The 21,972-nt window shown below is 40.5% G+C and overlaps 3 protein-coding genes across 3 annotated transcripts; 1 reads left to right on the top strand and 2 right to left on the bottom strand.

The window, feature by feature from the left end:
- Window positions 1–1,252: 1,252 nt before the first annotated feature.
- LOC118289220 (myeloid-associated differentiation marker homolog) lies at window positions 1,253–4,577 on the bottom strand. The gene has a single exon (XM_035616029.2). The coding sequence runs from the start codon at window positions 4,368–4,370 to the stop codon at window positions 3,516–3,518; it is 855 nt and encodes a 284-aa protein (XP_035471922.2). The 5' UTR covers window positions 4,371–4,577; the 3' UTR covers window positions 1,253–3,515.
- A 1,397-nt stretch (window positions 4,578–5,974) lies between these two features.
- Window positions 5,975–8,026, bottom strand: LOC118289221 (myeloid-associated differentiation marker homolog). Its single transcript, XM_035616030.2, has 2 exons — window positions 7,570–8,026; window positions 5,975–6,880 (listed from the first exon to the last, which is right to left on the bottom strand). The coding sequence occupies exons 1-2, from the start codon at window positions 7,825–7,827 to the stop codon at window positions 6,296–6,298; spliced, it is 843 nt and encodes a 280-aa protein (XP_035471923.2). The 5' UTR covers window positions 7,828–8,026; the 3' UTR covers window positions 5,975–6,295.
- A 2,986-nt stretch (window positions 8,027–11,012) lies between these two features.
- Window positions 11,013–21,815, top strand: LOC118288325. The gene is made up of 9 exons (XM_035614307.2): window positions 11,013–11,288; window positions 12,524–12,674; window positions 13,881–14,025; window positions 14,216–14,294; window positions 18,054–18,188; window positions 19,813–19,969; window positions 20,121–20,135; window positions 20,926–21,070; window positions 21,277–21,815. The coding sequence occupies exons 2-9, from the start codon at window positions 12,539–12,541 to the stop codon at window positions 21,380–21,382; spliced, it is 918 nt and encodes a 305-aa protein (XP_035470200.2). The 5' UTR covers window positions 11,013–11,288; window positions 12,524–12,538; the 3' UTR covers window positions 21,383–21,815.
- The last annotated feature ends 157 nt before the right edge of the window (window positions 21,816–21,972 follow it).

Genomic DNA, 21,972 nt, shown 5'->3' with positions numbered 1-21,972 from the left:
TAAGCACTAAACGTAAAGGGAAGATACTTTCAGAGATAAAGCCTTGTATAGTGTTTAATTATCATTGAACTTAATTTATAGTGAATTAAACCGGACAAAGTTCTATAGGCTAATAAAGGCTATCATTTTTTTTTATACTGACTTCCTGTTTGAAGGCATTTGAGTGCACAAGCATGATTTCCTTTTCATAATGCTGGTAAACCGTAATATTCTATCTCACAAACCCCTCTGTACTTTTCCCCTAGGACCAAATCAAGGTAAACCAATGCAAGAAATCATAATTATAACTTGTCAGGACACTATGTGGGTGAATGAGGCAAGCATTTTCCAAAATAGGATAAAACATTAAGCATCAAGGCAACATTTAGCTTTTACAGAAGTGACAGCCTCAGCCTGTATTTAAACCTCCTGCCTGCAGAAAGGGAGGATGTGCACAGAGTAAAATGAGCTCAAAATAACCGCTCCTTGAGTCAAGTGTGTGTATGTGACAGAAAAAAAAATCAGTGGCGTAGCCAGGGAATAGAGTACAATGGAACTGTGTGATAAAACTTTCTGTTCTCAAATCTGTCGTGAGAAGCTACGGCCACGAAGGTTTGTCTTATTTTGTAAAATATCATTGCAGTCATTTACCTGCTGCAAGGAAACCGATTTGTTCCCCTTTGAAACTTTTGAAGTCGTCCCATCTTATTTGCGGTGATTCATTTTCACAATGTCTTTGTCCAGCCCCAGAGGGGGTTACTTGAGACTCTGCTGCACAGTTGAGTCAAAGGCCACTAATCAGAGGGGAAGTTTAATAGAAGATAATGACCACTAAAAGGAAACAGAGTAGGTGTGGAAATGAATGACTCATACATTGTTACCCTTACGACTACAGTCGCTAGACCTCAGTGGATCACAGCAGGTCGCTGGACAAGGACGTTGTGGACATGTATGTCTTTCAGAGTGGTCTATCAGTGTCAGTGATGAATGCTCTTAAACACTGAGCTCTGGTGCTTAAACACCTACACAGATTTGCCTGATTGGGATTTAAAAATTGAAGGTCAGATTTTATAACTTTAAATACCACGAGTACAACACCACACGCCTGATTTCGCTGGGACCTGAGGGGTGATGCATCCTGGCACAAATTGTCCCAAAGGGCACCTGCATTATTTTTGGGGGATGAGGATGAAGCGCTCAATTTTTTCTTCTTACAGAAACCTGGGGTGACTCTTAGAATGAGTCAGAGCATTTGTTAAAAATGTATCGGATGTAAAGCAAGATGTTCTGTTTTTTATTTTTACATGTTTGACACAACAAAGAAGAATATTTTTTACATGATATCATTTTTCTCTGTTCTGCATTTGTCTTGCAATCTCTCCAAGCTGGGGCATCAATACAGTGTTTGTGATTGAGATGAGATGAGGGCAAACCTTGAAAACTAATTTCATTTTGCTCAAGTGTATGTAATGTTATGTTACCTTCATCCTACGGTGGCCCTGAGAGCTGAGAGACAAATACTGCGCTTTAGTTCACATTTTAAAATGACTCTATGGCTGAATAAGTTAGTAGAGAAAAATAGCAAATGCAGATGCCTCCAGCGGTTTTAAATTGTGAACACAACAGTGCCTGTGGCGGATGCATACTGTATGCAAAGCGAATCAGTTTTGAACGAGACGACTTCTCTGGACTGCATAATTTAGTTTTATGTCGAAATTTTCACCCAAAGTGGAGGAGACAATGTGAAATCGCACATTTTTTGTCCCCGGCACGAATTCGAATCCAAGTAGACCCTAGCCTCTGCAATTTGCTGCCTTGTCTGACATATATAGACTTCAGACGTGGCCTATTCTTTCTGCCAGGCTGACATGAGAAGAATAGCAACATTTCCACGCTTCAGTTACTCTCTTTCACCTGAGTTCACTCACATAGATTGGTTTACCCGGTGGCACAATGGCTGTAGGATTACAGGGGAGACTTGGGTGACGTACTTTTACATTTCCAATTGACTCAAAAAAGAAAGCAATTAATGCCCACCACACAAGAAAGAAGCGGTAATAAGGGGGGAAAAAAGAAACGTAACACCTTCAAACCAATCCAACTCCAAATGTTGCAGCTGTATATAAAGGATTGGCTTTTTCACTTTTCCCACACATCCTTGCTTCCTAAGTCTGGAAGGAAGGATGTGTCGCTCTCTGTCTCTGCCTCGATATCATCAATTTCCCCTGTTTTTTTCTTTCTCTCTCCCTGGTTCCTTCTTTTCCCATTTCATCTTTGATTGGCTTCATTGTTTGACTGTCATTGTCAGCATGGGTGCAAGCATTGTATAGACATGGGAGGATATTCACAAATTGAAAATTCCCTTCACGAATCAATGACGGTGCTACATGGGCTGCAATGCACTGATCTTAAAACACTGGGGTTGTATTTTCCCTGAAACATGAAATAAGAGAAATAAACTTAAACAAGCACATTTCTGACATCAAATACTCTCCTCCTAGACCAGTTTTGTTTTATAACAGGTTATTAAAGGATGCATATTAAACATATACATATTTTCTGTCTGTAAATTGGGAATTCTGTAAATTCTCAGTATTGTGGGGGACAAGACCCCGTTAGGATTTAAGGCATTCTGTTTACTGAGAGAGAGATAGATGACATTGTATAATGTCTGTATCTAAACACATGCAACATAGCCTAGCTTAGCATAAAGACAGGAAACCGCTAGCCTGGCTCAGTCCTAAGGTAACTGAATCCACATACCAGCACATCTCATGCTCACGAGGCCCAGCCCCCCAAATAAACACTTTTATTTTTTAGACTTGGAAATATTTACATTTCGAATATTGTGAGTAGCAGTGAGACGTGGAGATGCAGGTTTAGACATATTTTGGTATTTTTTGGACTGAGCTAGCTTGCCCTCTGACCCTGTGCTATGCTAAGCTAACCACCTGCTGGCTTCAGCTACATATTTCTAGTACAAACATGAGAGAGGCATCGGTCTTCTCAAACCTCTCAGCAATTAAGCAGAAAAGATATATTTCCCGAAATGCGAACTATTCCTTTAATCAGCAATTTACAGCACCCATGACTGAAAAATATCATTAATCTAGAAAAACTGACTATCTGTCTATGTCACTAAAACTAAAACTAAAAATAAGTGCTCGGCATTATTACCTCAACTATTCGACCTCCATGTTAATCAGGATCCAAAGTTCTACCAGGATACTTTTCACTTTTATGACACTGATACTGGAGTTTTAATCATTAACTCAGTCTACTTCTATGTAAAGATACTGGGCACCCAACATTTAATTATTTTTAAGTACCATGTTTTTTTTTAATGAACAGCATTTGCAGAATATTTATTGGAGTAAACATTTCCATTATGTCTATAACAACAACAAAATAGTTTTAAAGAAAACGCTTAATGTATATAAAATTACCTGTATAGGCAAACTATAAACAGAAACCTTGTCCAAAACCTGTTTGTTCACTTTGATTCAAACACATTTTGTTTTCAGTCCATCATAGCTTCACTGATAGCTGGTAAAGAACACAAGGCGTATAGAGTAGACTGTGTCCAGGGTGTAAACGATAAAGTTGAAGATCGTCATGAAGGTGACCAACACCAGTTTATCCCAATCACAAAGGTGGCCACAGGTATCGGGTCTCTTACTGCTGCGGAAACTATACAGTGGCCAGATCACCATAGCTGTCGTATACATCAATGCTGCCAAAATGTTATAGACGACCACAAGCTTGTCGAAGGAGATTGGGAAAGAAGAGGTCAGCTGTCCAATGGTGAGCAGGATTATGACGATGGAAAAGATGAAACACAAGGAGTACACGGCCACGCACCACTGCAGTGCCGAGGAGCCGCTGTACTGGCCTTTCTCCAGGGACGTGAAGATGAGACAGGCGAAGAAGGTCTCCAGCATCTTCAATATGCCGGGCAAAGAGGAGAGAAACCCACTGTTCTCTCCCGTCGGGCGAAGACGTGTTAGGACCACCTCACCTGCATACACGCCGAAACTCACCCAGGACACCACGGACGCACCGATCTCACGGTGGCAGATCGTGCAGGTGAAAAAGGTCGGGTAGATGATGGAGGTGGCCATGCACATGAGGCTTGCCAGCATAGCAAAGGCAGTGGTGAAGTCATCCCAGGCGAATGGCAACTTGCTGCTAATAGTCGTGAACTCCAGGATCAGAATGAGAAGGGTGAAGAAGAAGCAGAAGCACCAGCTGAACATGCACCATGCCCAGTAGGGCGATGGCACAGGTCCCACGGTTGCCACCAGGACAAACGAGATAAAAGTGAGGATTGCTGCCAGTGTTCGCATGATGCCCACAGGCTGGATGAGTGACCGCAAATCCACTGGCATCATGGCGGGACAGGATGAGCCTCTTCAAAAAAAATGTTTTGTTCTGTTTCCAATGTTAGTTGATTCCGCGCAGTGCATCCCTCAGTACAGCAGGGCCTTGGTTTCTTAACCAGATCCTGTTGAAGAAATCCATTCAGGCAAAAGCCCGAGGAGTTGCATTCTCTGAAAACGAAACTCAAGTGGGGTGGTGTAATGCAAAGAGAGTATCCTGGGCTTATCTGTGCAGTTTTATGGCCCCTGTGTCCTTCTACTGATTGGACAACGGTTTTATGTTACGTTCACCTCATGGTTCACACACTGGACTCTGATCCTCAGTGTGAGCCCAGTTCAAAAGCATCTCCAACACGGAAAGGGAGTGGGTCACATACTAAGGATCCCGTTCTCGCTGTCCTTGACTTCACTAGATTCACGTTATTCTGGGCAGGACAAATGCCAGCGTTTGAAGGAGGGACCGTTTTTTCTGCATTTTATAGATTTAAGGTAACTTCAAGAAAAGAAAAGGTTAATAGAGAACATTTAAATCTTTAATAAACCGCCTCGTAGAAAACAGACAGATTTAGATGTTTCAGTGCAGTTTGAGCATTGTGATCATATGTCATTAAAGAAGTGTTTACATTGCACTTAACCAAAAGCAAAATGTAGGTATAATGAAGTGGCCCGTTTCATGCAAAGCTTGAGTATTAAAAAGGAATAAAGGAGAATTTGAAAATATTTTTAGTTGGCTTTCCAGTCTTTTCCTCCCCATCCCTCACTTTCTTTTCTCACCTTTTCCTCTAGTTCTTTTTCAATATCTATATTTGTATTTGCAGATTTGTTCTAATATACTGTACACTCCTGAGTTATTGTTTCTTGTCATTGTGGAAAGAATGGTAATGGTCATGGTCTAGTCAAAGGTTATGTAACATAGAGGGGTTTATACATTTTGTGATAATTTGAGGTTTTTTTTAATTTGTAGTAAAAAAATATTAGAGCTAATGTTTTTTCATGCTAAGACTGTAACTAAAGTAGGTTTTTCCAACATAGTCTTAGTCATAATTTTTGCCATGAATTGTTAAAAACAAGTATTAAAAAAGTGCCCATCAAAACCTCCCAGAGCCCAAGATAATATTTTGACCCCAAAGTCCAAAATCCAGGGGTATTCAGTAAATGGTGACAAATGACAAATTAAGGTAATAAATCCTTTCATAAAAAAATACTTGAAAAAAATTATAATGTGATTGTTAATTTCCATTATTATGTTTATTCTATGGACAATTAAAGTGATGCACTAATCATTTCAGCTCTGTGTGCACATGTTTTCAATGTGAGTTTGCAGTGGCTAGTGATATAAAATGTAAGTGGAAGGTGTGTTTCTCTCCCTCGTTGTCTTTTTCTTTCTCTTGTTGTCCATTATATCAAATGGGAGTGGGGGCTAAAACCTATATAGCTGAAATGCATGTCAGGGTATGCACACCATGACACACCTATACAAACATTCTTTGGGAGGGACATATTTGTACCTGTATAACCGTTAAACACATTCATTCATTCATTTGAATTGGTTTTTGAGCTGCTGAAACAATAAACTAATCTCGTTTTCCTTGGCGGTGAAAGCGAAACACAATAACTTCACTCGTACATTTTATTCAAATTTCACACGATGAAATCGACAAGAGCACGGACCAAACAAGTTTGCCACTGAGACTGACTCTGTGATATCAATGCTGTAAAATTATCAAATCTACAGGGATAAAATAAAAATGACTGTGGAAGAAAAGAGATTAGGATCATATCTCCCCGAAGTTACAAACTAGAGTGAGTCATTGTTTCCTTTTCAGTCACCCTCCTGTTGGCATGTGGATTCATTATGAAAACGAACCTGAAATAAGAAAAATATCTCATAAAAATAAGCTGCTTCAGTGTTTGAGATTACGGTTTGTATTTGCAACCTATGTTCTACTGGAGAAGAACACCAGTCTAAATGAATAAACTGTGTCCACAATATAAGCAACAAGGTTGACGCAGGTCATGAATGAGACAACAACTAAATTATTCCATGGGCACGTCTTAACTTTCGAGCAGTAGCTGGGTCTGGCATTGTTCTGGAAGCTGTACAACGGCCAGATGACCACAGCTGTGATGTACATCAACACCGCCAACACATTGCAGACTGTCAGAAGTTTGTCAAATGGTGCAGGGAAGAGGGACAAAAGGCAGAAGATGGTAAATATGATGACAAGGAGGGCGAAAATGAAGCAGATGGAGTAGACAGCGACGCACCACTGGAGTCCTGGAAACCTAGTGAACGCGGTGTAGTCCAAGCAGACGAAGATGATGCAGGCCACGAAGGCCTCCAGAACCTTGAGGAGGCCTGGGACTGTGGACAGAAATCCACTGATCTCACCAGGTTTGGCCCGGGTCAGCACGACCTCGATGGCATACAAGATGGATGCCAGGCCGGATGTGACAGTGGCACCGATCTGCTTACCACTGCAATAGCAGATGACGGGAAAGATGATGGACGCAGCCAGCACCTGAGAGAAACATCACAATTGATTAAGAATTAATCAGTGAACTAAACAGAAATGAATCCTTCCTTAAAGATTTGTCGAAAACTTAATTTTACTTATTTCTTGAGCTGTGCTGACAAATTCATTGTGGACGATGGCCACATTTGAAAACCATGTAGTGTTAACCTTCTGGCACCAATAAATAGACAATATGCATTTTTATAATTTCCGAATATCAAAATCAGTCAAATGGGATTATCATCATGTGTTTTCGGGAGGTGTGTCTGTAACAGCTGTGGCTACAAGCAAGTCCCACATGCCTATTTTAAAACTATTTGTGAAGTTGTTTAATCGTGATAATTTGTCAATAAGTTGTTCCAAATGAAATTGAAATGTCAATGGTGAAAAATAGATTTTCTTGCTCAATTTCATTCATCCAATTGAATGGGTGTGAAAAACATTCTACAGAAAACTCTTTGCTCTTAAAATTTCAAGCACTGTAGACAAATAACCAGCATTTTTAATAACAACTACCATTGTTCCTTCGGTACTGTTTATCAAAGCTCACTGACTATAATAACATAAAGAATACAATATATTTTAATTTGGCTAACTGTAAATCAAATTTCTTCTGCATAATCGAGGCTTGCACTTCCCCACAAACCTATATCCAAAGAGAAAGACAAATAACAAAGGCGAAAAATGACACACACCATTAAGGTGGCCAACATGGCAAAAGCGGTAGTGAAGTCGTCCCAGGAGATGGGCACCTTTGCGCTGAGAGTGGTGAATTCCAGGAGGAGTATGAGGAGGGTGACACAGAAGCAGAAGCACCAGGTGAACATGCACCACGTCCAGAGGGAGTTGGTGCTGTGGCCCTCGGACGCCACCAGGCTGAAGGAGATACAGGTGAGGATCACCTGGAATATCCGCACAATGCCCACGGGCGCCGTCAGTCTTGTGAAGTCCATGGTGACTGTAATCCTCTGTGTCAGTTTACTGTGGTGCTGGATTTTTCATTAATCCCTCACCTCTTCACTTGCGTGTCCTCGCTGATTTAATATTTTCCTTGTTTTTTTTTTCAATAACTCCTCCTTGCTAGCTCCTCATCTTGTGAGTTCTTCCTGGTTGTGACGGACACAGAGAGTTAGGTGGCTCTAAAGGCTTTGGCCGCTCCCTTGACACCGCCTTATCAGACCTTCTTCCTCAATTGACCAGCAACCATATAAAAAAATGAACATTTGAGTTGTATGGAAAGTTTGCGGAGGGATGCAGTTGTTTGCACTTTGCTTCCGTGCACTTATCAGTTGCCCTGGCAATAAAACCGATTCTCATTCTGACGAGCCTTGGTTAATAATAAAAACTGCGATACGTACAACAGACGTGTATAATAGGAACTCGCCTTTTGACACAGGACTCAGGACTGTCAATTCACCCTGTTAGTCACCTATGTTTGCTTACGTAGCGGCTCACCCACTCATCAACAGTTAAAGCTTGTAAATGTGTAACAAAGGGGTTGAGAGGAGTTCGGCTTCAGTAATGCAGTGTGAAGAAGAAAGTGAAAGAAGGGAATGGAAGGAATTTTTTGTCCTTCACTGAATAATACAGGTGTGAGACAAGGTAACAAAACTCAGTATTTAGGTCTTGGATTTTAAGGCATCAGGGTAAGGGCCAACTGTAAACTTTATTTGCAAAGTGCAAAATGTGAAGTAAATGGAATAGAGAGTAATTGGCTTGTGTGAAAAATATGAAATTAAGACAGACAATAAAACTGGAGAAAGAGAGCATGACTTTAAAAAGGCTTTTATTTTTTTGATAAATGAATTAATGCATGTACAGTATGTGTCTTGGCTATGTTGGTCCTGTACTGTATGACATATACAGTATTACCTCAAATAAAGCATGGCTGGACTAAACTTTGTGCTTGAGCACACAACATTTTTCGTATATATCCGAGGTTTGATCCATCCCTTTATTGAATGAGGAACTAGAGACTTGACCGTTATCCAAGTCGACATTTGCCCAGCCTCAAGCAACCAAGGGCCCCCATAATAAGATTTTTTACTACTTTTAGAGAACTACTGTAATCAGTGGGCTGAAACTGCATCAGGATAACTGGACCCTGTCCCCTCATTCCCAGTACAGTGGAAGGAAGAGTCAACGGCTGAGCTCTCCAGAAGAGTTGTTTTCCCCTGTTTTTTCCTGCAGCTAATAGAAACACCTCTTGTCACATAAGAGAGGAATCCAAACAGCTCACACGTGAGCGGTTAACACCTTGTAAGGCCACTTGATTCTGAAGGTTGACCTTCTTGCAGGCCTATTTAAAGTCACACTTACTACATGTCCAAATGAAGAAGATATTCTTCGTGGGCCACACCACCTATACATGTGCAGAGATTCTATCAGGTACCAAATCCTGAGCAATGAATTGCGGTCACCTATGTCACGTTGTGGAAGGCATCTCAGGGGATGACAATCTCAGACCAGAGTCTCGGTCCATGATATCTTTACGACCTTTATCGTTGTGCCAACTGCCCTTGGAAATTCAATCAGATGGATTACACAGATTTCCTAATATCACCTAAACAAAAGTCTTCTCCTTCCTGTCCTGCACAATTTGCAGGAATTGCAATTTGCATGCATCCAGTTAAAAGTTGCGTGTATCATACCTCCGATGATACCGCTGTGGTGAGTCTGATGACTATTTTATTGATGGTTTTGATGTTTGATTGTTTTTCTACCTTTGTCTGAAAATAGTAAATTAAACTGGAGTACGATGAACTGAGCTGGTGATTATCTCCCCAGTCTGATTATTAACCCACCCACATTTTATTAAAGGGCGTTAACTTTAATATGAATCTCGTGATGTAGAGAGGTCCTAAACGGTTGAGATGGTTTGAAACACTGGGTGGTGTTGTGGGCCATGTTCAATTGATGAAATGATGAATTTTGTAAAGGTTTGTAAGAAATCTGATGTCAAAACCACCAATAATATGTTTCATCACAATAAAGTCATAATTCACAGCTCTGAAAAAACAAACACATGTTGAATGTGCAGAATCTCATAAAACTGTGACCCTATAAGTTTTTGCTCTTTGTGTTTAAGGGGGAGTAAGATAGTGTCAAACACTATAATGCTGGAATTCTTCTGACCTCTTGTGGCCATGTATGAAAAAGAGAAAATTAAATCCTCTGGATTTGAAGTCAAAACAATACCTTCCAACGTCTGCCCCTACACCCGAGATTTGAAATGAAAACTGAGAAGCAATAAGCTCTCGATGCTGCTCGGTGAGAACTATTCCCTACATTGTGTAATCTGCTTGTTTCAATTTATATAGAGTTCTGCTTTTATCGCAACACGTCTGTTTAAAATTAAATGTTCTGTTTCGTGCACTATGCTGCGTTTTAATTAGCTTCCTACTAATGGAAAACAATGACTACATTTAGTAAAAAATTGAGGCTTTGTACTTTTACACTTGTGCTCACAATATACTTGTAACGTGTATAACAAACAATGCAACCTGTGTCATTATACATCCCTCTCCGTCAGCCTGGCACAGCCAGACGGTTTGTATTTGTCAATGTGTCTGGAAGGGTTGGAAATCCCATTAGCAAATGTCAAGTGCACAAAAAAAGTGACAGCTGATTCGTGTTTACTGAGAGTGTATAAATCTTTAAAAACATCACAGAATGGGTTATGAAGTAACAGCATCCTACAGGACATGCTTCCAAGGCGGTCGGAGACCAGATGACCCAATGACACCACTGCTGATGACACATGCCACCATTTCACTACGTTCTAATGAATCTTCCACACTCTTAACCTGTGACAGCTGGACTGTATGTGGGGCCTCACACATCTCACATGGCTTGAGGGAGACAAACGGCTGGTCAATATTCTGTTGTAAAGAGACAACTTTGAGTCACAGTATTTAGCAATACTTTTGTACTTCATGCATGTACTGTAGTGTAGAGTCCTTTAGAGGGATTTTTCTGACCAAACCAACTGACTGTGTCAGGAGGAATCATGTGATGTGATCAAGGAACATTTTGTTTTTGAAAAACCCACATCTTCCCCCCCTTTTGTTGAGTTCTGTCTTCTTATGTTCCACCACGGGTCTTCACTCGAATCACTTTTCAACGAGCACTGTGATCCGATGCACTTAATTTTCCTCTGACCCACCCAGTCGAGTCGAGTGGGAGGAGAATGAGGGAAGAGGCATCCGAGCTTGGTCATATAGAGAAAAATTTTAGATTGTCTGTTCTGTTTTTAGTTTAACAATCACGTCAGCAATCGTGCTCCAATTGTACCCTGTGCTGTCCTCAATCTCTTTCTTCTGCCGATACTCTCTTGGTTTTACCGTCCATCTCCCTGCACCGCTCAGGACCAGGCAGCTCTAGGAGAGACCTTTTATTTGATGAAAAATCACAGGTGGGTAAATCTTATTGTACACATGTAATGATGACCTGTTGCTATTGTGTTAAAGTTGTCAATTATCAGCTTGTGTAAGGTCGGAATATTTATACAATTAATTTAGCTGATATATTCCACCACTCTGGGACCGATGCCGTTTAAATATGTATATTTTTTAATGTCAACCGTTTTCATTTCAATATTTATGGCATTTTATGACTGATCCAGGCACCCCGTCCTCACAAAGCAGGGCGTGGCACTGGTGACTGGAAATGCATGTGGCTCATGTTGCTCTAATTGATTTAGGATGGATTTATGAAGAGACACAGGGAGATTTGCAGACACTGAGTGGGTCTTTTCACTGTGAGCAACAGACTGAGCAGAATGTTCTTCTATATTATCAAAAAGCATTAAATACAACTAAGTCTGACATGGTTGGACTAATACATATTGGTTTCATACTAGAAAGAGGAGCTGGGCGGGTACAGCACTATCAGTGCAAAGTGCTTACAAAAGGGGCGCTATTGCTCCATACCCCTCCCACTTAGGCAATGACATATGATAAATTGCTGCAGTTCACGACCAACATCCGAATTGAGCAAGAGTTACTGTACTGTAGTAATAGAACAAATTGAAGGGAAAGGTAGTTGTAGTTTACTTACTTCTTTCTATTTCGTGCCATATTTCGAGTCATTTAAAAACCTACATTTATTTGACACCTCATTCAAATTTAACCTCATCGTCACCAGATGAAATAACGTTTACAGCAATGATAATCGAACATTAGGTTATAAATCCCACTAGAACCATTTTTTATTACATTTCTTTTTTTTATGTATATATTTTTTTATATTTTAATGATGTTTCATCTAATACTCAAGTGGCTTTTGCTTTTTTTTTAATGGAACACTTTTGAAAAGTTTCACAGTATTGAAAACAAGAGTGAAATAATTTTTTCCACCCCCCCTCACCTCACACAAATTGTCTGTAGCTAATGAATGCCCACAGTTGTGCTGATTAGAAAGAGGACATGAGATATGTGGTTAGAGAGTTTACATCCCCAAAAATGTGAATTATGTTCCACGACAAAAGATAATCTGGGAGCTGGTTCTGCTTAATGCATGTCATGTCTTACTGTTAACTTCTTCTTTGTCTAGTTGGCATCAGTTTGTATACATGTACTTTCACTTCCTTTACAACATAGCTATTTCTATGTGATGGAAATTGATACATGTGTTCATGTGTTTGACCAGTCAGGAAATCTGAAGATGCAAAAAGGACCAATTGAAACAGCTCCACCGTACCCGGGACCTCCAATGAACTACGGTGGTGTACCTCCGCCAGAAATGTACCCTCAGCCTGGCTTCTCACCTGCCGCACCTCCACCTGCTGGACTCCAGGGAGGTCTGTGTCAGAGCTCACTGAGGAGATGCTGTTGCTCTTTAGACATCGTTTTAACGAGGGCATATGTTTGTAGTCTCTTAGCAACCAATATACACATTACATACAATATTCTATCAAAGTTCAGGAAAAGACAAAAAAGATTACCACTACTGTACCACGGTTATGTATAGTTATGCTATGTATTGACATATAGTATATATTTATGTTTTTTATGCAAAGGCCATATTGTTTATTTTGCGTAGGTACGTCACTTATGTAATTATCTGTTGTGAACTTTATTTTCCTGTTTTTACCATATGGGTGAACAGTCAGAGAAAATGTGAAGTCCTCCAAGTCACATTTTGAGTTTTTCTTGCGACAGATGAGCCAGAATCCCTGCCCACTACCCTTTTCCACGTGAGTGAAATAAACATTATTCTGATTTGAATCCAGCATAAAACACTATGGATGGCCAAGCTGGATGACTCAGTGTCTGCACAATACAGTCAGCATTGAAATGGCTGATGGAAAAAGACAGCACTCATTAAAAACCAGACGGCTATCCCCTTATCAAATTTCAGTTGTTCTGCAGACTCTGTTGGTCTTTGGAGGAGTCAATGCAGTCGACAGTGTGCAGTCACAACGAAAGTGACCACAACAGGAAGAGACACATAATACAAAATAAGCTCCAAAGAAAATTTTTGAACATTTTTTTTGTACCTAAAAATGTGAACAACCCGTCCTTATGTCATGTGTCTTCTACCCCTGATTTGCATCTGTACAGTCAGTGCTTTCGCAATGTTTTCACACGTCACAGTTGGCAAGTACATAATAAAATGACCAAAGGCTGACTTCCATTAAGGTGCTTCCCTTTCAGGGTTCATGTTATTTTGCATGCCAGCTCACTGTCACGTGGTCAAGTCTCGATGAGACACTTGAACCAATCAGTGCGATTGTTAGTGTTATTAGTAACACGGGATTTTCCTACTATGACGTGTGCTGTGAAGAAAGGATAAGTGGTAAAAGGATAATGAATGTGTCCGCACGATTCCCCCAGAGGTCAGTATTTATCCCTCTTCATGCAAACTAGCTTCTAGTTATCTGTGAGCATGTACACGGCAGAGAGAACGGTCCCGAAGGGGGACGCTGCTCTCATTTTAAGCTCGTAGAAGTGTAAGTATGGAGACAAAGTCTTCATTCTATGCTTTGTCCATTTCTCATCCTCAGTCGCTCACGTGGTAGTGACACCTGCACTACAGGGCATCCCGGGACAAGCGGTGTGTCCCCACTGCCATCAGACTGTGACCACCAACACGGAGTACAAAACAGGCCTGATGACCTGGGCCATTTGCGGCGGTCTCACCATCTTTGGGTAAAGACATGTTGCTGCGCGTCAAGTTTTGTTTTGTCGATTGGTTGAAAATTACAGTACTCTATCGACCTAAACGTGCTATTGAACTCTCAATTGCTCCACACCTCTACCAAGAGATCCTTTTTTTTTTGAGGCATTACTTTAGGAATAACACTGTGAAGTCGTGACTCCCTTTGTTTTATTCCTGCAGGTGTTGTTTTTGCTGCTGTATCCCGTTCTGCGTCGATTCCTGCAAAGATGTGGAGCACCGCTGCCCCTCCTGCCAGAATGTTGTCTACATATACAAACGCCTATGACACCATCCTGACTGTGAAAGGGGCAGAAAACTCAGTACTTTAAGGAGCAGCAGCTTATTAGTCATGTTACGTGCTCTTCATCATTTTAATAGCGATTCATATAATATGAAATGCACTTATCACTTAATCTATACTTACTGAATGTACTTGCTAATATGTAGTGATATGATATGTGTGATAAGACATGCTACTAATGAGGGAGTTCTATTTAGCAAACAGTGGAACAGTGGTAATCTATAAGGAAGGAAAACGATATAAACCAATAAATATGCCAATAAAAACAAAACAAAGGCTGCTGAGGTTACGAGTTCTTACTGTTTTGTCCAGTGGTGAATCTAGTTAGTAGCTTGATGTCTTGTATTTTCATGCATGTAGTGGAGGGGTACGTGTCATATTTCTGTGGCAGCACTTAAGGCTTTCTCGGACTTGCACTTTGCATGATTTGCTCTGGTGAAGTCACTTAGAAACCCAGTCTCGCCTCCTCTCAGCCAGGAGCGGAATGCAGTGGCAAGATGATAGATATTGGCCCATGCTCAAAACACCCCCTCCACTCTCTCCCTACCCACTTCCACTCCATTTGTGTGATTGCAGGGAGGGTCCGCTACATTTAGTGCAATCAATCAATTAGCAGGGAGTGGAGACGGGTATTAAAACCCTCCAACAGCGGGTCTGCATTAATGTTGATTTCCTCCAATCTCTGATATATTGACAACATGCAATGCTTTTGTTTTTTTCCATCAGAATAGCAAAAAAAAAAATCCTTTAATTTCACAGAAAAGGATTTTAGCTTTTAAAGCAGCACTTTAAAACGTCTAGCTCAATTTACTCATCTTGATTGAAAACAGAAAAAAGAGACTCTGATGATTTGATCAAACACACAATTTGACATCATGACCTTATTGTTTTTTTTTGTAAATCTTATTAATGTCTATAATTATATCTATTTGATGTTCCCTTGGGAGGATATCCGTCTGTCTGACATGATTTTTTACTTTTTACTTTACTGTGATGGAAATGTTGGAGCTGCGGGGGAAAAAAAATTAGGAGATCCATATATGTCTTCAGCTGAAGCATTTATTGAGTTTTGATGCACCGGTGAGTACTACAAGTTAACACTGTGTAATGCCACCAGATTATGAAGGTTGACCTTCTTGCATGTCTTTTTAAACCCTGACTAAAGTCATGGACCACTACACCCATGTGTGGAGATTATATCAGGAACCAAGTCACGCTGTAGAAGGAATCTCATGGGAAGGCAATCTTAGACTACAGTCTCGGTCCATGATACATTTAAGACCTTGGTTGTTGGGCCAACTGCCATTGGGAATTGGACCAGATGGATTCCACAGCTGTTCCAGTGACAGACAATGAACTTGAAGGGCTCAAGAGTGTGGAAGCGCTGCCCAAATATTACGTGAATAAAAATTCCGTCACAATTATCAACTCTGTTTTCTGTCAGATCCCAGACCCACTTTCTTGTCGCTTTCCAACACCAAAGAAGAGAAAATTCAGCACCTTCTCCTCAGCAGCTACCTGGCCTCACCCAAAGACCGAGTAGCTGCAACGTCAACATATAGGGACACACTGTAAATGACACAGATGAATTCATCATCAACAGTAGCATTTCACTTCTATCATGATGGAGTCCATTGTGTAAACTACAGTTGCCATTTCCAGATCTCCACTGCAGGTACCTTTATAGAAATGTGATGGGAATTCTCAACCTCTGTTCCCCAAACTTATCTTCAGGTCATATCAAAGGTTTAGCCAGCATAGCTGACTGAAATTAAAACTTTTCATTCAGGCTTAACACCCATTTTCCCTCATTAGCAATTTTCCCATTGTAGTGAGATGTTACATTTTTAAATTCTCTTTTTCCTCATTAATATTGTGTAGGCATTTAGTCACAGTTATTGTTTTATGAAAGTTTGGTCTAGTTTCTTCTTTGTGTCCTGTTCGTGTATTTCACAATTTTCCTTAACTAATTCAACACTAACTTTCAGAGAGTCAGACTGGACTTGCCCATGCCTGTTGATGTAGGTCACTACTTTCCACTGTAGTGTATAAAGTGTTCCCTTGTACGTGCTTCACAGTCGTCGATAAAAGTACATCAATAAAGACGGCGGCACAGTAATTGTAACTCATTAAACCTTGAGTAATAATCCCACGCTACATTGCAACACTGAATTACGACAGCTAGATCAATGGTGATAAAAAGGTCTGCAGTGAACATTTCATTCATTTTCAAACGTTATAGATTGAACACTGTTGATGAAAATGTGCTTAAGCATTTCAAATTTTTGTTAAAATATTTCCATGGTCATTGATGCACTGATAGAAATTGAAAACATTATACACGTTGAACGTTTTCCATTGACACGAAATGTGAACTAACTAAATAGTGTCAAACATCATAATTTTGGAATTATTCTGACCTTTTGTGGCCGCATATGAAAAGTTATAGACCTATAGACAACTGTTTTCTCTGGATTTGTGCTCAGAACAGCACCTTCCTGCGTGTGTCATGAGTGCGGCTGTTGTGCGGTGCATTCCAGATGTGATAGGCAATGTTCTTGTGATAGTCCTGTGACCTCTCGGTATCCTCAGCATTTCCTCACAGTCATCAGGCCTTCATGTGTCAAAGTCATGTGTTTGAGGTGGATCTTTCACGCTCACTCAGTGTGTGGGAGAAAAATGAATGGCTGTGCTGCAGTTACAATTGTTAAAAAAAGGTATTATAAACAGTTAAGTGGTGTGAGAGTGCGGTGTGGTTCATTGAAAGAAAAATCACGGTACAATGAGAGACTTGATTCAAGAACCCCAAACAGAACCATCCACTACAAAGTCTTCTGATTTTCTTCTACTACTTCTGCTTGATACCTTTTTCCTGTAAATTGATTCATGCTGTTTTGAAGGATCTGAATATGCAGAGTAAGGCGTTTCAACCACCTTCATGCTAATGGGAAAAACCAACAAAATCGAACCTTTCACACATTTACTTGAAGTGTGTAAAACAAACAATTCAACTTCAGTTTGCCTGGCACTGCCAGGCATTTGCTCCCAATGGGTCTGGAACCTCGCATTTGATTTTCGATTTTCAGCAGGCATCATCTACAGCCAATAGCATCAAACATGGGATGTCGCGCAAAGTGACTGAAAGATGTAAACAGAATATAGCATCTATTTTTTTTGTTCTTCTATTGGAGCAAAAATCGGAAGGTCGTTGGTACAATCCCCGCTCCCCTTCGTAAGCATGCCGACGTCTCCTTGGGCAAGACACTTACAGTAAGTGACAAACTGAGAGAAGCTTAGACAACAGGAAATGCCAGGGATATAGGCATGGTCACAAATATGAACAGATATTATGGCAGCTATTGGTTAATATGCTGTTGTAAAACTTGAGTCAGAGTAATTTGAGTTCTTGACAGTGATTTCTCCAGGATCGCTGACCGAAACTCTGGCTGATCATTGTTAGGAGGAGTCATGGTTGGTCAACAAAGGAGCTTTTGTTCTTGGCAAACCCACATCCCTCTCCCACTGAGCTCTGGCTTTATTCCTCTTTTTTCCAATACTGGCCATTATTTGAACAACATTTCAACAACAAAAACATTTGCGATTCATTTTATAAATTTTCCTCTGGCCCGCCCAGTTGTGTAGAAGGTGGGAGGGGAAAAAAAGGGGAGGAGGCATCACACGGTTGTATAGCTTGGTCGTGTTTTACAATTTCTGTAGCATCGTGCTCAAATTGTACCCTGTACTGTCCGCAATATCTTTCTTCTGCCGGTAATCTCTTGGTTTTACCGTCCGTCTCCCTGCTCAGGACCAGGCAGCTCTAGGAAAGACCTTTTTGTTGATGAAAGGTCACAGGTGGGTAACTCTTATTGCACACATTTGCAGTTATGTAATGGTGACCTGTTGCTGTTGCGTTAAAGTTGTCAATTATGAGTTTGTGTAAGGTAGGAATGTCGAAGTGTGCCTAATGTTGAACCACTGTGGGGGATTGTCTAAATATATGCTTTTAAATGTCGAAAGCATTTTTATTTAAGTATTCAAGCCATGGCGTTTCATGCCTTATCCAGCCGCACCATCCTAGCAAAGCAGGGTGGGGCACAAGTGTAATAAATGCTAAGGTGAAAGAAAACGCATGTGGCTCATGAGGTTCTAATTGATTTAGGACTGATTTATGTCGAGACACAGGGAGGATTGTAGAGACTGGGCCTATTCACTGTGAGCAACAGACTGAGCACAATACATACTTCTAGCTTCTCTTCTATTTTATCAAAATGCAGATTAAGGAAGCAGCCATCCACTAATGTTGATTTAGACCAAACTAAGTCCAACATGGTTGTACTAATAAATGTTGGGTTCAACATTGAAACAGGATCTGGGCGGGTACTGGGTAGGAGAGCAAAGTGCTCTAGACAGGGGCCTATTGAGCCATACCTCTCCCACTTGGCAAATGACAATATGATAAATTGCAGCTGTTTAAGGTAAAGGTAGATGTGGTATTTACTTATTTCCATTTCATGCCACTTATACATCACTATATTTTAGAGGTATTTAACCACCTACATTGTTTTGGGTCCTCATTTGAAATGAACCTCATCTCAGCAATTAAAACGCTGCTTAATCAATATTAATCAAATAATGCATATAATGGTATGATTTCCACTAGAACCCTTTTCATACATTTAATACTTCTACTTTTGACTTTGTCTTTTGATTTTAATGAGTGCAACACTTTCATTTACAAAGGAACATTTTTACAGCATTCAGTATTAACTTAATGACCTGAATTCTTCTCCCTCTAATTCTTCCACCAAGGTTTTTTCCACATGAAATGTCTGTAGCAAATGAATGTTCACAATTTTGTGGATTAGAAAAAGGACAAGAGCAATGTGGTTAGAGAGTTCACATCCCCTTGAAATGTGAATTAAGTTCTTCTACAGAAGTGAATCTGGGAACTGGTTCTGCTTACTTGAAATGTGAGTGATGTGTTACTGCAAACCCACTTTCTGTGAGTGTGTTCTAAGATAAAAACATCTATGAAACCAAGTTTCAATGTGAATACATATGCAACATTGGCCCCCCGGTTGTTTGGCTCCAGTTGGGTTTCACAGCATTTTCCACATAGCTGTTATTATGTGATAAAAATGAATGCATGGAGTGCTAACGTACTTTATGTATTTGTGGGGCAGTAATACATTTGATTTTGGAAATCAAAATGAATATGCAAGCAAAAAATGCAGAGTTTATCATTTCTTTAAACCCATTAACAACCTATTGTGTCAAACATATTTTCTGATGTCCAATGTTGTTGGTAGGTTTCACAGATTAAGAATTTTATTGAGCTGTGTGATGGACTGTTTCCTGTACATGTGACCGTAAAGTTTGAATTGAATCCAATACATTGCTGTTAGGTTTATACTTGTTAACTTGTAAAACCAGTGGAACAATTTAAGAATGAATGTTCATATTTCCTCTCATCCAGCCAGGACATCTGAAGATGGAAAAAGGATACCCACCAAATGAATTGGCTCCGCCGTACCCTGGACCTCCTGTGAACTACGGTTATGCAGTACCTCCGCCAGAAGTGTACCCTCAGCCTTGCTTCTCACCTGCCGCACCGTCTGGTGCATATCAAGCAGGTCTGTGTTTGAAGTTTTTGCTTTAGTTAAAATGAACATGCCCTTATGGTTTGGTAGGTGATTTGTGGCAATATCTGTTCTGTACCTTCCCTTCCTGTTTATGTAAACCGTGGCTGTCGTCCACAATGTGCTCCTTTTGCTCCTGTCCCGGCTGCACCTACCATAGGTGAGGAGATGGATTAGATCTAAGACAACACTGTGTCACGTAAAACCCAATAGAGTTGCACGCACATGTCTTACCAATTCCCAAAACATGCGCACCCACACGCATATCTACATATACATTCTGTTCATCAACACAGTGAATGCACACATCTGTGAACTCACATCTGTGAGCAAATAGACTAGTGAGGCAAAGTCAAAGGTTGTAGTCCTTGGCTTCCAAACAAACTGATATGAAGAACATCCCATTTGTAGCCTCTGTCCTCAGCAAAAAGAGATGGTTCAGTTTTTTTTTGTATACTCGCATTTCGATTGTTCCTCTTTGTAAAAGATGAGTAAACACCTTCCTATCACAGGTGTTTTACTTGAACACTATTCCGATCGGAATCACACAGCATAAAATACTATGGACGGTCCAGCTGTCTCATCGTCTAGTGTCTTCACAATACAGTGATCATAGAAAGGCTGATGGAAAGTGCACTTTTACAGCTATTGTGCAGCCTCTGCTGGTCTTATTGAGTCAGTGCAGTGGGTAGTGTGCAGTAACAAAAGAGGAGACCACAACAGTAACACATATCACAAAACCGCGTGTTGAAAACAAGACAAAAAACAAAAAGCCTTCTACAATGTGTGCAGTGTGTAGTTAGTTCTTAGTAGCTTCCAGTAATCAGTGATCATATACAGCAGTAAGAGACGGGTCCTGAAAAGGGACGCTGCACTACCTTCAAGTGTACTAGTGTGTAAATGTGAAGACAGATTCAAAATTTTGTGTGTTGTTCATTTCTCATCCTCAGTCGCTCACGTGGTAGTGACACCTTCGCTACAGGACGTCCCAGGACAAACGGTGTGTCCCCACTGCCATCAGACTGGGATCACCAACGCGGAGCACAAAACAGGCCTGATGACCTGGGCCATTTGCGGTGGCCTCGCCATCTTTGGGTAAAAACAATGTTTTGGATAGAAACTTGCTGCACGGCAATTTTTTTCATTCGTTTGATAGAAATAGAGCCTTCTTGAACTAAACATCTGAAACTATAATTGTGCTCAAACACTCAATTTCTCCATACCTCTCCCAAGAGACCCTGTTTTTATTACTTTAGGAATAAAACTGTGAAGTCGTAACTCTCCTTGTTTTATTCACCCAGGTGTTTTCTTTGCTGCTGTATCCCGTTCTGCATTGATTCCTGCAAAGATGTGGAGCACCGCTGTTCCTCCTGCCACAAAGTTGTCTACTTATATAAGCGATTATGAGACTATCCTGACTTAAGCCTGCCTACTTTGCCTGCTTTCACTTCTAGCAAATTTCGCAAGCCGCCTCCTTTTCATGCTGTATCTGACCTAATCAATGTCACGTGTTGTCATTGATACCTGCCCTGATCTGTGCTGGGGTCTTTAGCTGCTGCTACTCTCTTAGCCTCACATTCCATGAAAGCTCATCGAAGGGTAGGGGGATGTGCTCTCCCTACCTCGGGCTCTCTACAAATTCATGTGGAAGGGCAGTGAGGTCCCAGCACAGAGCCATACTGCCAAATATAATTGCGAATATTGAAATCAAATAATTTTGACTATAGTGGTCCTGACTGAAAAAACGTTAGATTTTTGTTATGGTTTTATAGTTTTTAACTTTTGGCGTAACGCTGTGAAAAATAAAAGGTCCTTTTTGCCAGACTAAACATAACCATCAGAGTGACTCCTGTGTTCAGTCTATAGCAGTATTGTACAAATGCCACATCATTTGACAGTTTCATGCAGTAATAATGTATAAGGTAATGCTGAAGTATCCAACATGAAAATAAGTTACTCACTTTGAGTTTAAGGGCATGTATTCTGTAATATTTAGA

Source organism: Scophthalmus maximus, chromosome 17 (assembly GCF_022379125.1).
Source record: "Scophthalmus maximus strain ysfricsl-2021 chromosome 17, ASM2237912v1, whole genome shotgun sequence".
In the NCBI taxonomy this organism is placed as follows: domain Eukaryota; kingdom Metazoa; phylum Chordata; class Actinopteri; order Pleuronectiformes; family Scophthalmidae; genus Scophthalmus; species Scophthalmus maximus.
This window is presented reverse-complemented; position numbering and strand designations above follow the sequence as displayed.